At 43.8% G+C, this 17,611-nt stretch overlaps 1 protein-coding gene across 1 annotated transcript in view; it reads left to right on the plus strand.

The window, feature by feature from the left end:
- The first annotated feature begins 940 nt into the window (after positions 1-940).
- kcnk5a (potassium channel, subfamily K, member 5a) overlaps positions 941-17,611 on the plus strand; it is a 33,706-nt gene continuing 17,035 nt past the window's right edge. The window contains exon 1 of the mRNA XM_078542716.1: positions 941-1,177. Coding sequence (XP_078398842.1) covers positions 992-1,177 — 186 coding nt within the window. The 5' untranslated portion in view covers positions 941-991. The remainder of the gene's footprint in view (positions 1,178-17,611) is intronic.

Here is a 17,611-nt window from a genome sequence, read left to right on the forward strand (position 1 = left end):
CGAGACCCAACAGGGGCGCTTCATGACGTATGAACCTTTAAACTTATTTGCCATAAGTCGAAACAGTTTTTCCAACTTATTTACTTAACTTGAAATGGGGAGCAAGTTTTGAAAGCAAAATAAACATTTTTTTCCCCCCTCAAAAAAAAACTGTACTTTTACTTTTTTTAAAAAAAACAATATATCCCTTGACGTTTAAACATGCTGTGTGTTTACCTACACCTCGAATAGGGATTTGGCATGAACTTACTTTGTGTCAATATATGTTTGAAAAAAAAAAGCCCCTTCTTGCGCTGAGCAGAGGGCGGGAAGAACTCCACCTCCTGGACGATCATAAATTCCTCAGAGCCACTTCAAATATGAACTTTCCTGCTGGGGCTGCACACTTTAAAGAGCTCGCCTAGACCGACACGTGTCGTGAACACCAGGAGAAAGTGGTGGTGGTGGTGGTGGTGGTGGGGGGGGGGAGGGTGGGGAGAATATTCGAAATTCCATAACAAGGCAACTTTATATATTTTAAATTTAAAAAAAAAGTACACCAACTATTTACCTTTTTTTTTTCTCCCCCCCCCTTAGAAAGAACACAAGTTATTTCCCCTTGGGGGGGGAAAAAAAAAATTCCAATCGGATGGTGATTGTTTCAGAGTGTACTTTTGTGGGGTGGGGGGGGGGGGAAATCACGGACGACGTGGATTTTTTTTTTAACAAGGATTTGTTCTTTGATCCCACTCCCTCCCCAGAAAAGTTTAATTTCGGGGGAAGGGGGGAAGAAAAAGAGTTGAATCTTCAAGGAAGTTTGCTGGTTGGAACGCACCGCGCAGGCGCCGGCGGACAAGAGCGCCACAAATTCAAACGAGAATTTCGCAAAACTTAAGTGCCGTGTTAGATGCACACATAAAAAAAAAAAGACGTGTTTGCTGCTTTTTTTTTTGCTTTTTTTTTTCTCGCGGGGGTTTGCCAGCCATTTTTTTTCAATTTTTAAGGGAAAAGTATGGTAGACAGGGGCCCCTTACTGACTTCAGCCATCATCTTCTATCTGTCAATCGGCGCCGCTATCTTCCAAGTGTTGGAGGAACCGAACTGGACCGATGCGGCGGAACGCTACAAGTTCCAGAAGTCTCAGATCCTGAAGGATCATCCCTGTCTCACCCATGCAGCTCTGGAAAAGATCTTAGAGGTAAGAATTGCACCCTCGAACTAATTTCCCCCCTCCAACCCCATTCACCCGCTCTCCCCCTTTCATTCCTTTTCTATCACTCTCTCGCACACACATTCTCTCTCTCTCTCTCTCTCTCTTCTCCGCCCAATAACTTGGCATTTACTAATCCTTGTATTTTTTTTTTCCTTTTGAATGGTGCAACTTCTGTCCTCGCCACCACCGGCCCCCCAAGTCACAGTTCTGGTCAGCTCCTCCTGAATTCCACCCCCCCGCCAAAAAAAAAGTTATATATCTTCAAGTTCCCCAAATGATATGATAAAGTTTCCACACATTATCTTTCTGATTTTTAAAGTTCCCCACAAATTCATCTTTTGATGAAATTTTAAAAGTTTCCCACAAGTTATCTTTCGCGTGATTTTAAAATCCCCCCCCCCCCAAAAAGAAATTGTCTTTAGGTTTTAAAGTGACCTCCAGTTATCTTTCTCATTTTGGGATATTTTAATGTGCGGCCTTTTTTTTTAATTACTGAGAGGTGTCACTTTGAGAGAGGCGTTTCTGGTTAAAGGCTGTTAGTTAAATCCGTAATGGAAATGAAAATATACTTTTTTTTTTCCCCTCCTCGGGAATCCAATGTTTTTTTTTGTTGTTGAGCCGGGACTGAGAGTCCCAAGTTATGCACTAGAACTCGTGATCGTTTCATTTGAAGCATTTCCCAAGTTTCGGCATAACAGAAGCTGTGTATTTTTTTTTCCCAAAAAAAAATGTACCGGCAATGGGTTTACTCGCAGTGCAAAAAAAAAGACACCAAAAAATGGGTGAAACCTGACTCTCCATGAGGGGGAGGGGGAGAGGGGGGTCAACACTTCACTGACCCTCTGCAGGAAAGGTGGGGGGGGTGGTGTGGTCGGAGGGATTGATACTTGTCTCGCTTTCCATTTTAGCACACAATAAATGTGACGGTGGTCCGTGTCTCCCAGGCAGAAACGACTTAGAATTCCCCCTCCCAAAAAAAAAAGGAAAGCCGGTGCTGGAAACGCGAAATACAAACAAGAAATCCACGTGCCGTCCGTCAAATGTTAAGACTTTTAATGTGTAGTAGGGTCGCACAAGCTGGGATCATTGGATTGCCCTTCGGTGGGCCGGGGTCCATTTGGTTATCAATTTCCTATCCAGCCCTACATTCATTGACTTGTTCATGTTATCTATCTCTCAATGCCGTTTGCCAATTGGGAGGGTTTCTGCAGCTTCGCAGCCGACCATTGAGGATAACGATCAGGCGATGCATGCACAAGTGTATCAATATTTGCACGGGGTATATCTCTCCTCACAGAAGAAAACTTTTTTTTTAAAAAACTGTTCGGTTTAAAATAACAGACGAGAGATGCTCTCCCCCCCCCATCCATCCACCCACCCACCCCCTGTCAAGAGAAATGTTTTCTGGGAGGAATTTAGATTTTCCTCGCATTAAACGAAGTTTGGAAGTACTGCACCGTCCGATATTTAGATTGAATGAACAAGGACCAGGGAAGGAATTAGTGCTCTCTGTTTGTTCATTGATAAGATACTCTCTCTTTACACCGCGAGGCAGAATACATGTGTGTACATAGAATACCTCAGCAATTGTTAGGCGGAAGCATAGAGGATTTGAATAATTAAGAGGAGGGAAAAAGCCGATATAGCATGGGAACACCAAGCGTGCAGGGGCATGTGTGGTGGTGAATGAGTGTATTCTTATATTGAAGGCCTGGCCGGAGGGGGTGGAGGGGGCGAGAATGAATGTTAAGACGCGAGCGTCCGGATTTTGCACTTAAGTTAATATTTTGATGACGAGCCGAATGCCAGCATCTCAAGCTTTGAACCCAGAGTTCAAACTCCACCTGCAGATACACCGAACTATTGTGTTGCATTAAGGATTCCTTCTCTAAAAGTTGTGTTGAATACAAATGATCGGCGGGGAGGGGAATAGTTCCTAACGATGCGATTTCTTTCGTCGAAAGAAATTGGATCTTTCCTGTCTCCTCCTTGGCGGTGCATGGCCCAAGTTCTGATCCCTTTCGCCCCTCTGACTTATGATGACTCTAAATGTAAATATGGCTTTTGAAGATGTGAGTTTACTGAGCAGGTGGACTACAGTTCCTTTTCTGCCTTGCCTTTCCTCCCTGGCTTTCCTCCTCCCCCCTCTTTTTTAAAAAAACAAAAACTTGAACTCAGTGGGTTTAACTTGAACTCGTTTGCCTTGCAACCTGCCCCGAATGTTGGGGAAGCAGGTGGGTGTTTTCACAGTGAAGTGCACATGTTTTGTGTTTTTTCAGACTCGCCACTGGTAGCTCTCGGCAGAAGTGAAACTTGGTGAGTGAGAAAGAGGCTGGTGGGCTTGAAGGCGGGGGAATGGGGTGTTCGCACGTCTGGAGGCAGAAGCAGGTTCTGTCGGTGGCCTGCATCGGCGCTCACATGTTGGGCAGCTTGTTGGTTGGACCCATCGAGTAATGGGAATGGGCAACACCGTTGAGGCTGGGGGAGGGGGTCAAAAATTCTGCTGATCATCTCGCAGAGGAGTTCACGTTGCAGCCAGCGTTGAAAATCCAAATCCAGAACTGAGGAGAGGCAGTGTTAGGAGGTGGAAGAGTGAGGACGTCTTTGGGATCACGGCTTCAGCTTTGAAAGCCTTGCTTCCGAGAGGGGGGGAAAAAAAAAACTCATTTTGACATCCTCAATAACTCAATATACAAATATCAGACAGTGAATAAATTCAGGAGAAACTTCTTTACCCAGAGAGTGGTTAGTTTGTGAAATTCGCTAAGAAATAGTTTGAGGTGAATAGCATACATGCATTTAAGGGGAAACTAGATAAATACGAGGGAGAAAGGAATAGAGTCTTCTCCTGGAGAGGAGTGGGAAGACCATTAAAAAGCCCAAGGACCAGTTGGTTCGAGCACCCCTGTATCTGTGCTGTATATCGTATTTAATTCTACGCAATGTCTCCACATTGTGAGAGACAGAAGTGAGGAGGGGATGGGGGTGGAGAAAGAGGCAATAAATAATTAAGTTTCCAAAACTGTGCGCAAGCTACTCAAACTATAATTGTCCGGATCCAGAGCCACATAGGTGGACAGTTCAACACAGAGGCTGAATTTCAGAACAATGTTATTAAGATTTTTTTCCCTCCACTGACAGTTTTTGTTTGTTGATTAATTAGTTTTTACATTATAGAGCCATTTCTTTTGAGGGGTGGATATGCTTGTTGTCAGTTACTGGTTACAGCTCCATTTGCCACTGGCCAATGTTCAGGCGATGACAATGACCCATGAATGTAGCTGCCATGTTATGCTTTAAATAACTTTTGCGTCTTTGCCAAAGACCAACAGTGTAAATGGCTTTCCCTTTAACATATCCCCATCTTGGGAGCAAGGAGATAAATTAACCTCTAATTGGGTGCTTGTTTGCCTTTCGTAAAAGTCAGTTTTGTTGCCTTCAGCTTATTGAAGACCCACCGTGAAGTAGTTTTTCAAGCTGTCCCAGCTTCTGACCTGAGCACAGCTTTTGGTGCCCGTGCCATTGCAGATGGAGGAGGTGGCATTAGTGGAGTATGAAAAGCACTGGGTACTGCCAGCTTTTGAGTTGATCCTGATCCTCCTAGTATGAGTAACAAAACATCGCTGCCATTCACTCACTCGTGGAACAACCCCCTGTTGACTTTGAAGAGGTGCCTTTTTATCAGCCATGGCTTAATTGGGTAGCAGTCTTGTGTCTTGGTCAGAAGATCATGGCAAGTCCCACTCCAGAGACTTGAGCACCAAATCAAGGCTGACACATCAGTGCAGTACAGTGGGAGTGCTGCACTGTCAGGGGTGTTGTCATTTGGGTGAGACATTAAACTGAGGCTCCTTCTGCCCTCCCAGGTGGAAGTAAAAGAAGAAGAGCAGTGTCCTGGCAAATATTGATCCCTCAACCAAAAACACTGGTGACTTCTATCATTGTTTTCTGGGAGCTCCCTGTGTGCAAATTGGCTGCAGTATTTCTGAGATTACAACAGTATCTTCCCTTCTTCAAAAGCACTTTGTTGGCTATGAAGTCCATGGCAACATCCTGAGGTCGTAAAAGGTGCTCTATTAATGCAGATCCTGTAGAAGTTGTCGAAGCAAGATAATTGTAAAACTCAGGTCCCATAGTTGGTCTGTGTTGCGTTAGCTGATCACGTTGTCAATCATAGAATTATCTTCAATGCCACTGAGCCAGGGGACAAATCCATCAGGATTTTCGTTCCTGCTGGAAAGTGTACATAAGGACATAGGGATGGGTGTTTTCCGGTTTGGCTGTGAGGCACCCTCCCCTCCCCCCTGCTCTCCCCCTGTTGAATAGTGTGTTACTGCTTGAGCACAAAGAATGGTCACTTCTCCAAGGCATCATAAAAAATCAGGTTCCTATGGGAACTGCACTGCAGTATGAATCAGTGACCCCAAGAGAAGCAGGATGGTGGTTTGGAGAGAAATGGGGATGGGAGGTAATTTGAAGGGGGAGAGTAGTGAGGGGATGATGGTGGGGATGTTGCACACAGTATGTGCAGTTGTTTTGAAAAAAATATTCAAATATGTGTCTTTTCTTTTATAGCTCCACAAGCTTTTCCCAGTTGCCGGGTAATCTTTGTATAGGTGAGTGACGCTGAAACCCTAACCCTCACCCACAGAGGGAGGAGTGGGAGAGCGTCGGTCACTCTTGTTGGTGGCAGCCAAGTTGATTTTCATCCTCTCTCGTGCTCTCACGCTCTCTCTCTCTCTCCCTCTGCTGAAAACCGCTTTTAAAAGCAGCTGCTTGCTTGTGAAACCCAAGGTGACGAAGTGATGTTGGGCTGTGGGGGGTGGGGGGGGAAGAGAGTCCCAAGTGTGGCCACCTTGTCTGACGTAAGATGTTTTGTTTTATGCATGGGTGTGATGGTATCTGTTTGCTGCATGGACTGTTGTCGTGAGCTCTTGTCGGACATTTTTAATTTACATTTTAGAGTGCACTAAAATGTATTTTCTCATGCAGCTATGATCGGCGACATAATTGCATCACGGCTGAACTGGCTAACGACACGCCATACATGAGCGCTGTGGAAAAGTCCGCTAAGCAGTTCGCAGTGGTGGTGACCCCCCTCCCCCTTCAGTAAGCTGAAATGACTGAACTCTATTTTTCTCTCTTTTGACTTGACTGTTGGGGGGGGTTTAATTCCCTCTGTCGCAACAAACTGGTTGAACGGCTGCGATAGAGATGGAGCACTTTGGGCAGGAATTTCACGCACACGTTAACCAGCGTGCATTCTGCACGGAGGAAAGAAAACCCCTTCGTTCTGATTCTGAACCAATTCCGGTTCAATCGTGGCTATGGTGATGGCCCTTCACCCATATGGTAATGGCTACAGTAATAATTGTCTAATAGGTTCCTGTTCTGCTGATTGTTGCATTCCAACATGTACTTCGTTGGTTGCCCTTTGACATTCATGTGGAAACTATGTTACTATCTCACTAATTTTATAGTTCCCATCACCTGATTGTGAACTGCAAGGAACTTCTCATGGTTTCCTACCAAACTACACGAACCCTTGAAACTTTTAAAAAATTTTGAGAGGATATAACAAGGAACTCTTTCCTGCTGCCTACCTGTAGCTGTTGACTCCTTGTTGGAGTACAGTTCTGAGGGGCGCTGGTGGCCCTCTTGGACCATGGCTAAATTTGCAATTCTGGTTGTGTGAGCTTTAACAGAGAATGTTGACCGGCTATTCGACTGCAGAAACTGCCACAGCCAAACCTGGCCCTGTCCTACATTGACGCATCTAGTAGGAGTCGCTGAAGGTGATCAAGTGTCAGACCTTCAGGTGTTTTGTTGCATTGCGGACAAGCATTTATTTTACACTCGTGGTTTTTGATCCCCTGCCCCCACCGATCCATCATTTTTTGGCGCAAAGGTGCCCTCACCTCAGCTAAGCAGTATACTCAAGTAACCCTTCTTCCTTCTAGGTGGATTAGACACTGACCTTTCACTGCTCATGCTAGGGGTTGACCCAGCCCACAATAATGGAGGGATAATTCTCCTCTCTCTGTTCTCTGTAATGGAAAATGAAGTTGAGGTGCCTCAAGCCCTTTGCTAATGGGCACTGATTCACAGCATATTATACACCACTTGACATGAAGTTCGCAATCTTGCTTGGAGATTCCACAGGATTAACGGAGTGTGTGTGTGGGGGGCGGTGGGAGGTGGAGGAGGGAAAACGATGTAAAGATGCCGTGCCCTGAGTTGCGACTGAGGCTTGTTGTTGGGTTGTCTAACATTATTTCACCTGCTCTGGGAGAGCCTGACACTGCTGATGCTGGGGACATGAGGTGTGGCTTGAAATTCAACTTTTGACGAGGGTGAGTCGCCTGCCCGTTCTGCAGCCCACCCAACTAGCCTTTCCATTCAATTCAATGGAATGGAAGCTGGGGCAGGATTGTTTTATCGGGCCAAAGTTGAATTTTGGCCAAAATGAAAAGTTGCTCTCTTTCCCAGAGCCAGCACCCCCTCACTTCAAGAAAAAATTTCACCCAGGAAGGGCTTGGTTGATAGCCTTTTCTTTCTGCACCTTTCGTCTCCCACAGTCTTATCCTGACCACCAGGCTACAGAAGAACATTTCCTGCTTGATGTAGCCTATGAAACCAGTAGCACCCAAACCTGGGGGGGCCACTGGCCACTGTTCTTAATCCCTAACTTTATTCTTTTCTCTTTTGTACGTTAAGTGGCATAACAGGGTGCAGCCGGAGGCAACTGCAACGAGCGCTGATGTCTCTCGATTTTGACCCTGGTGGCTACTGGGAGCACAGAAGAACGCGGGAGAAATTGTACTGGAGTACCATCGGGCAAGTGACAGATTTTCCCCAAGATTTAGTTAGCAGTGAAAAGCTAGGCTTGAAATGTGTCATACCAAATGGCCAAGGAAGAGGGCATTTGCAAACACTCATTGATCTCAAGGCGGGGCTTTAAACTTGTGTAGCCCGCGTAGGCTGAATTGCCTTTTCATGACCTATGTTGTTTTTTTTCCATCGACTAATTTGGGAAAAGGGAATTGGCTGGATGGGATCAAGGCCATCTCTTGCTCTTCCTTAATTATATAGTCTGTGTGTGTGTATATAAAAGTTTTTAGATGCATTTGTCATACTTGAGGCATCACACATGAAAGTTACTGATGTCATTTTATATATAAAAAAAGTATTTTTTTCCAAAAAAAGACAGAAAGCCAGTGATTCCCTGGCTGGTTTCTGCTGATGGATAAGAGTCTAGTATTTGCAAATAACTGGCCAACTGTCCAGCCTAGTCAGTTGGTCTCCAATTTGAGCTCAATTTCTGCATATTCAGAGCAATTAACCATGGTAGCCTTGAAAGCACACACCAAATTAAACATGGTAGCCTTGAAAGCACACACCAAAATGCATGGGATTCTGCATAGTCAGTTGGTTGAATTGTTGTGCTTTACATGGTAATATACTCCAGTCCTTCTAAAACTGTCTTCTTTCACTTAACTCATGATCAGTGCCAAGGAAGATCTACTTCTTAATCAATTTTGGATGTTTCCATAATGATGAATTCACTTTGAAGGCAGCACCGGACTTTTGCAGCATAGAGTAAACTAACAACGCTATAGCTGCCAGGATGTCGAAGGCCTATCTCCAACGCAGCAGCGACCCTGGCTGCAATAAGGACATTACCTTTGAAGATGTAGGCAGCCATCCTTGGTCACTTTGAAGCAGTTTAGGCCAGCAAAGTTGTTTTGCGGCCACCATTGTGGATGATAGAGAACCAAAGTTAGAAATTTAGACTTTTAGAAAGATCTTGGTGGAGAATTTGGCAGTTGTAAACATTTCCCAGCATAAAACGGGACACAACATATGCCAAATTGTGGGTGCACAGTCCTGCATGGCACCTGCCATTTTGGCCCTCACTTATCCTGGTAGTCATTCCTGGTAGTTGCAAAGCAGGGGCCTGTGCCTTTTTGAAGACCCTCCAGCAATATTTGTGAGAAACTAGGCGGAGTGTGTGGCAAACATGCCATACCAGGCCTAACCATTAGTCCGTAAAAGGACCACCTGAGGCCATGAAGCAAAAGACTAGATATTTACTCTTAACTTTACATTGACGTGGAGCCAGGAGGAGCAGGAATTTCCCTTGAGATTCGTGGGAAAACTGCAGGCAGCTACCATATTTGGTCTATGGTTGCTTCTCCCCTTCCCAACTGGACTTGTCTGTAGCTGGCTCTGCATCCAAACTGGCCAAAATTAGGATAACAATTGAGAAAAGCCAACTGGAATGCTGTTTAGTGCCTTATCGCTATTATTATGATGAGGGCCAAGGGTCAATTACTCGCTAGCTTCTGGCCTCAGCCTTGGGAATTGTTCCCTGTGCACATTTGGTATCCGAAAACTGCTCCGAGCCTGTTCTGTCTGCCATGAAATTTGATTCATAATACACACGGATACTCTGAGTGACAATGGGAACATGGGGACTGAAGAGCAAAAGAGGGTTTGCAGTATATCCTGCCTCACCCCTACCCCTCCCCTACCTGGTCTAAGGAAGATAGTGTAAGGAGAAAATGATTCCCTTCTGTGCACTGTTTACTGGCCAATAATTCAGGCCCTGTGACCTTGTCCTCTGGAATTTTTCCCAAAACCTCCCACTCTGCTGACTCCTAGAAGCTCTTCTTCAATTGCATGTTCTAACCCTTTCACCTCTCATTTCCCATCCACAACAAATTGCACCCTCTTCCTAGCTCTGTGGCCATCCTCATTCACCTCGCGAGGAAGTCTAGCTCGGATCTTTTCTATATTTGATGCTCGTCGTGCCAGGTTTAAAAACAAAACATTGTGTAAAAATATTGTTTATTTTCAGGCAGTTTTCTTATGGTTCCTAAGCTCTCCCACACAATTTTGATAATGTCCAGTTCCAAACAAATTTGTCCTTTTACCCACTGCTGTTTAAAAAAAGAAAATATATTTCAATCATTTATCACAAATGTTGCTTTCCTTTGGCGATTCTTTGCCAAGGACAGTGGGTATTACTGATTAACTACAGGCCTTATCGACCAAGAAACTTTCTGACCTTCTCCTCCTCCAATTTGGAACGCCTGCACGCCTGGGATGCTGTGGAAACTTCCATTCCTTTCTCTTTGACAGCACTCCCTTTTATGGAAGGTCTCAGTTTATTGAAGTATTTTGCCACTTGAGGTGGTCTGCTAGAATGTGTATGACAGTACCCTCTTCTTTCCCAGGAACAATATTCCTCTTCGCTTTTTTTTTCCTCTCTCAACTTTTCTAGCAATGACAAAATGTGTTGGAAGGAGCTAAAATCTGGTTTGACTCAGTCATGTTGTGTTTAGGCCGCTTCAAGTCTCGTATTGCGACATTAGCAAACTGTTGTTTAAACATTCCACCCAGTTCCAGTTTTACCTCATGCAGTGTGCCTTTGCACGAAAATGTAAGGATTGAGCCCTGAGTAAACCCCCCCCCAACCCTTCCCAAGCACCCCAGCTTCGCTGTTGTGTGCACCCCAACCATACGGGGAGGGAATGAGGTTCAATCCTGAACTATTCTGTGCTGGAGGGCAGAGGGTATTCAGCCCTAAGGAGAGAGGACCTTCATCTTCCAACTCTGTTGTGCTTCAGATTTTCTTCATCCTGTCTGTAGTTTGTTGGCAGAAGCCCGCAACCCCATTGTAAAATGCCAGGCTATTTGTAAATTAAGGAAAAATGGCATTACACTGGTGATTTTCTTGGCATATTGCTTAATCTCTTGACTAAATGCAGGCTAATGTTCAATTTTCGTCTCTGCCACTGATCTGAAAGTAAGAGCCAGCTACTGGCTGACAAACTATCTTGAGGTCTTGTTTCCACCACCACTGCCAACCCTGACCCCTTGGCTTTTTGTGAAAAGCAAATGTGATTGAACAATGAGGAAGACCAGTGAAAATCAGAAAACCACTTTTTGTTTTTACCACTGCATGGAGTCTCAGTCCCATTTTAGAACGCGCTTACAGAATTTATCAGCATAGCAGCAAATCATGAGAAACTATCGGTGAATTGTGTAGGAAGGAGAGGAAAAATTGAGCTCACTACTTGTAATCAAACTCCAGTAAGTTATATGAAGGATAGGTAAAGTTTTAATCACACTGCTGTTCACATTTCAGTTACATTTCAATATGAACCATAACGTGTAGCTCGCATTGACTGATGAGCAATAAATAACACCAGCAATTCCTTTCAACGTGCAGCTGGTGTTTGGTACAATAAAGTGATTGATATCATGGTATTCAGTGACGTAAGGTTAACATCTATTGGGATACAATGAAGTTTTCATGCAAAAACTGAAAATGCAATTCAGCTTCTATTTAAAAATGTGATGGACAGATATAAATCACTGGCTTACTTGAATCAAAAATACGCAGCCACAACGTTCTGTTTTATGTTTTCAGACTTTAATATTACATACTATTTCACATAGTCTTTAACCTCGTGAAACATTCCAAGACACTTAATGGCTGTTTACAGTAGGAGATAGAACACCCATGGAAATTTCTGGTGCACATGTCCAAAGTTAGGTTCAATAAAATTGGATTAGAAATTGAAAATTAAGATTGCTTTTCAATATTCAATCTTAATATTATCGGTAGATATAGCCTTCTCCATTTAATGGAAAGAATCCCAAAACCATTAATAATAAATTCTGTAATAAATTAGTAATAAATTTTTGGCACTTATTATTTTATTGCAATGAGTTGTGCAATTCTGTTTTAGCATATCAGGCTTTACTGGGCTATTTTAATGTGTAAAGATTCCTTCCCAATGCACTGTGCTGTAAGTGCTCCAGGTTTATCATGCAAAAAAGCTGCAATTAAATTCTTCTAATTGTTAACGTAGAATGCTTTATTGCTGGGAGTGTTTGGGGCAGAGACCATGTTATCTTTTGAGGGGGAAAAGTTGATGCACAATTATAGCATAGGATGATGCATGTTGTGTGGGATGAGGGAGGTGGTGGCAGTGAGATTAGATTCAGGTTACTCCATCAAAGAGTCAGCACAGATATGAATGGATCCTGTAAACTTAGAGAGTCATAACGGGAAAGGGGAGGCCATTTAGCCCATTGAGTTCTAAATGGTTATCCATGAGGTTATTGCAAATGACTTGGTTATTATTGTACATTTTGATTCTGAAGTGGCAAGGATTCAAGACCATGATGAGAAATGATAATGAAATAACCATTGGGAGTGGACTTTCAACTTGTTTGGGAAATGAGCTCACATTCTTAGCTTTGTGGCTGTGAAGCTGTAGAAATAATCACGAGTAGTCATGCTTACCTACCTCCAATGTTGCGTTTGAATGTGTTTTCAAATGTTACTTCAAAACTCTTCAAACAAAACACTTCATATGCTGAATGCACCAAAAATAGCACGGATTTGCTTGTTTTTGCTGTGGGTATTATGCCTGTGGGAACTGTTAAGACCTTGGAATCCTCTTCAATGTTTTGTCTGACTTGTGCACAGAGACAACTCTTCGATGACTAATAAGTGTAAAAAATGTTTGCAATCCAAGGCAGAAACCTCTTTGGAAGGTAGGCTGTTGCCTTGAAGATTTCTTAATTTAAAAAAAATTACTTATTTATCTAAATACATTTTATTAACATCCCTTTTCACTCTTCGGACGTGCACTGGGATGATGGAGCACCCTGGGGTCTGCTCTGATTAGCCGCTATTCACATAGCACCTGGAGAACGAGTACCATAAAATCTATTTCACAATGGCGCTGCATATTGGTGGCACCCTGCCCTCGTTTACTCAAGTCAGTGGGTATGTGTTGGCAGTGTGCTGTGCCATGCATTCACCCACTCAGTTAACAGAAAGTTAGGGCTGGAAGAGGGCTGTACTTCTATTTTGGTGAAACAGTAAATTCTGAGATCACCATCCTGACTCATGGAGGAGGGCACAGGGTGGTAACATTTACTGAATGCGACAATTGTATGGGGCTGAATGATCTATTACACGTATGTAACCAGCACCCCAGTCAACTATCGTCAACTATGTTTTTCTTCATTGCAGTTGAGTAACTACCTGTTATGTGATATTGGCGCTCACTTGACGAAAGGAAATGATGTGAATCCTGTTTCTGCATTTTTAACAATTTAGTTTGATGGTGAAACTGTGCGGCTTGGATTATCTTCCCCAAGGCGGGAAAATTCTTGGCTTGGTCCACCCGCCTCAGGAGAAAGTGTACACAAAGACGAGATCATTATTGCTTGGGGGAGGGGAGGGGGGGAGGGGGAGGGGGTGGGGGGGCGCTTTGTGGGCTGGAGTTGGGCCAGCCGAGCCGGGAAAAGGTTTGGAGGCTGCTGAGCAGGGATACGGCTTGTTTAAAAGGCCCGCCTCAGTGCTGAGGGACTTCACCCCAGTTAAAATAAAAACACCCCTCGCACACCCACTCACACCCACACACTCCCCATCCTCTATCCATGCCTCCTCATGGCCCCATGTTAGCCTATGCCCCCCACCTACCCCTCATGCTGCCAATGGGGGTAAGGCCCCACCCAGCCCCGTGGCCCCTATGCTAAACTGTGGCACTTCCATCTGCAGTGACCCACTGTACACTGTATAGAACCAATGAACCCTATAGTGACAGGAGGATATGTAAAACAAAAAGCTTTAAAAAATGGTAATTCATTCAATATCTTCCTCATTATGTATGCTTGGTTGAGAACCCAGACATCCATTACTCTTGTTGAAAATGGGGGTGGGTGGCTTGGCATTGAAGGGATGAGGGGCCATGGGTGGGTGGAGTGCTATAGCAAGGTATGGGGGACATAAGGCAATGGGGGATAGGTGGAGGGCCTTACCTTGGCATAGGGGGCATGAGGAGGACCTTTGGAACTCACCTTTTAAAAGGTCCCCTCATGTAGATTAGGTTTCATGACTCCTCTGAAGGGCTGTGAAGCAGGACTCTTTAAGAATCTGGCCTGACACCCATGAAAATTGCGGAGTAGTAGTTCATGGCCATCTCCACAATAGAGCCAGCCAGGGCAGGGGTGCCAGGTGTGGACTTTTAACAGGAACAAGCCCACACCTTTTAAAGCCACCCCTGAAAATCAGACAGCCTGGAAATGGGGTTGGGAATCCCGGAATCAGGACCTGCCTGCCATTTTTAAAGGACCCCCAAGTCATCCGAACAATGAAAATTCAGCTCTCTCTCTCTATAAGCAAAGGTTTTTGGCTGGGCTGATCTTGACACTGCATAGGAAAGAACAGTCTAACCCATGCTATTTTATAATGGCAATATAGCAGCCTTCAATTGTTGGCCTTCAGTTGGCCCTTCCCTGCCCTTAGTAGCCTTGTTTGTTCCTTCAAGTCTTCATCATTTGATGTCATGTTTTGTTGTCCATGCTTGCGTATGTGTGTCAGAGTTTGCGCGTGGCACACATACAGACTCATATATTCTTGCTCACACTTGCACATTGCTGAGTTTCCCAAGGTCAACCCAGCTATGAAGAGATCAGCTACCTTGCTGGAAGGGGCTGTGCACAGTCAGTCGTTCCTTGGTTGCTGCAACTTGCACTTTGAGAAATGGGGCAAGGGAAAATTTGATGGAAGCCTAAACATAGATTGGATAGGTGCTCCAGTCAGTATGAGACTTGGATGCGACCATGAAGATTAAGAGAGGGGTGAACTTGGGTAACCTGGTCGGTGGTGAAACCTAGCCTGTGTCTAGACTGGAAGATCAAACAAGACTACAATAGGACGAATCCAATGTGTGTTGGTTTTTCGCAAATTAGTCACTTTTTACGTGTTGGCAGCACTCTAGTTATTCTGTCTTAATGGCTGATGTAATCATTGCTGATTCAACCAGTTTAGTTGCAGTTGTTGAACTGCAGCTGCATGTAATAAATATTAACTTGATCATTAGTGAGGAGCCAGTATTCTTAAAGTCTTTTACGTCGACCTTTGTTTAGCTCGAGCCACGTGAAAATAGTAACCAAGTGCTGGCTCCCTCTCCCTACTATGTTTATAACCTCCAGCTGTATTAAAACTCTGATAGACCTCTTCAGGCACATATCTGCTATTAGTTACTTACTAACAGACCTCTCGTGGTAGTGCTCCCAATGAGCCAGCGGTTATGCTAAAAAAACCTGGCACCAGAAGTGTGATGAGAATTAAGTGTGACTCTTACCAAGAAATAGGCCCCATTGGCAAGATTGTGAGGGACTAGGCTGTGGGGATCAATGTTTTGCTTACTTCCATTATGTTGAGTAGGGAGGGAGTCGTTTAATATATAAAACGACACATGGAAGGCTCCAATGGACGTGGAGAGAGATGAAATGTGTAGAGATTTGTGTTCTGGCTTATACCACGGATATTTGTTAAAAGGTGTACACTTTCTCCTCTATCTACAATGTTACCTGAAGCTTATTCAGCAGTTGTAATTGCAGTTATGTGGTATTTTCCATGGGTCTTTGCAATTTGATGGATTCTTTGTTGCTGGGGCCTGGGATGAATAGATAAAATGGATTTAGCTTGATGGCGTTTGGAGAGTGATTGTGTCCTAAGTAGAGAACCTTCTGTTGGGAACCAATGGAAAGTTCTGCAACCATGTTCCCTAGTTCAGATTGAGTGGGTGGAGTGGAATCTATAATGGGATCAATTGTAGACTGTCTATTTAAAAAGTGGGTTGAAAAGGCAATTTTCATTCCATGCATTAATTTCATATAGACAGCTCAATCACTCTGGGCTAATCTGTTCTCTCCCTGTTGGAGAAAGGGACAGAAACTTCTGCCCTGCTCACAGTAAGATAGGGAACTTGCATTCTGTTCCATAATATTGTGGTAGGGAGGTGAGTCAGCCCCTGACCATTGTATCACAGTATGTTTACAATACAGAGGAGGCCATTTGGCCCATCAAGTCTGCACTGGCTCTCCGAAAGAGCAACCTACCTAGTCCCACTCCCTTGCCTTATCCCCGTAACCTTGCACTTTCTTTCTATACCTATGAGAAAATGTTCCAATGTTTTCCATTTAACCAATGTTTCGTAAGCAATGGTGCCTGTGGTGTAGTTTTGCTGTGGAACTTTCTACACTATCGTGATTCTAAAAGAAGTTCAGTAAGTCATGGTGAATACTTGGAATATAATTCTGGTTATACCAATGGAGACTAATCTTTGAAAGTAATTGGATATCACCATGGGGGACTTCAGGGTGTTTTTGATTTGCAAACTATGATGAGCCAATGGCTGCCTTCTCCTGCGATTATGTTGTGAAACCTCCTGGACCAGATAGTCAATCGCAAGCTAAATTTGGAGAAAGTAGTCCATTTTGTTCTGAGAGAATTTTAGCCAGTCAAATTTCAAAGAGAAAATCAATGAGATTGCTAGTACGGTGTAATGATCATAATGAATTCTGATCAATGGTATTCTGTTCAGGTCATTTCTGCGGTTTTATCTTCTGAATTAAGGTTATGGTTAACCTTTGGAAGAGGTAAAGTCATGAAGCCTGAGATAGATGACTCATTTGTCAACTGCATGTAATTCTGCTATTTGGACTCCTGTCCAAACGACACTCATGGTATTGTTTGCAATTCCTGTTTTTGTTTTTTTTGCAGAAATTAAAAATATTTACTAAAGTTAACGGGAACCAAAAAAATGTAATTTGCAACACGGGAAATGTTGGAAAATGTATCTGTAAAGAAAATGTAGACTTTTCAACAGAACTGCTGTAACTTTTGGAGGCCGTATCTCCAGCCCCTTCGGCCCTAATCCCTGGAGTTCCCTCCCTAAATGTCTCTGCTTCTCTATGTATCTCTCATCCTCTAAGATGCTTCTTGAAATCTGTCTATGACCAGACATTTGGTCACCTATTCCAATATTTCCTAAAGTGGCATTCTGTTTTACATTTGTATTTATTTTCAAGTACTATCCCCTTCCCTTTCAAAGTCAAAAAAACCTTGCATTTATATAGTGCCTTTCACAACCGCAGGATGCCTTGAAGTACTTTTGACACGTAGTCACTGTTGGCATGTAGAAAATATGGCAGCCAATTTGTACAGTGCACAACAAGCAACAAACAGAATCTGGTTATGACCACATAAGTGGTTCTAGTGATGCTAGTTGAGGGATAGACATTGGCCAGGACACCAAGACAGCTTCCCCTGTTCTCCCTTTTAAGATAGTATCTCTTACGTGCACCTGAGAATGCAGATGTGGCCTCTGTTTAACATCTTATCCAAAAGACAGCACCTCTAACAGTGCAGCCCTCGCTCAGTTCTGCTCTGGAATGTGTCTATGTGGGTGCACACAGTTAGGATGAGGATGGGCTTGTATCTAATGTTCCCCATGATCACGTACCCTACCTGCGCATGAAGTATAGGGCTCTGATGGAACAATATGTTATAGAGTTAGTACCTTGTAGAGGGGAGAAAAC

The sequence above is a fragment of the Cetorhinus maximus genome, chromosome 5 (genome assembly GCF_964194155.1).
Source record: "Cetorhinus maximus chromosome 5, sCetMax3.hap1.1, whole genome shotgun sequence".
Lineage (NCBI taxonomy): Eukaryota > Metazoa > Chordata > Chondrichthyes > Lamniformes > Cetorhinidae > Cetorhinus > Cetorhinus maximus.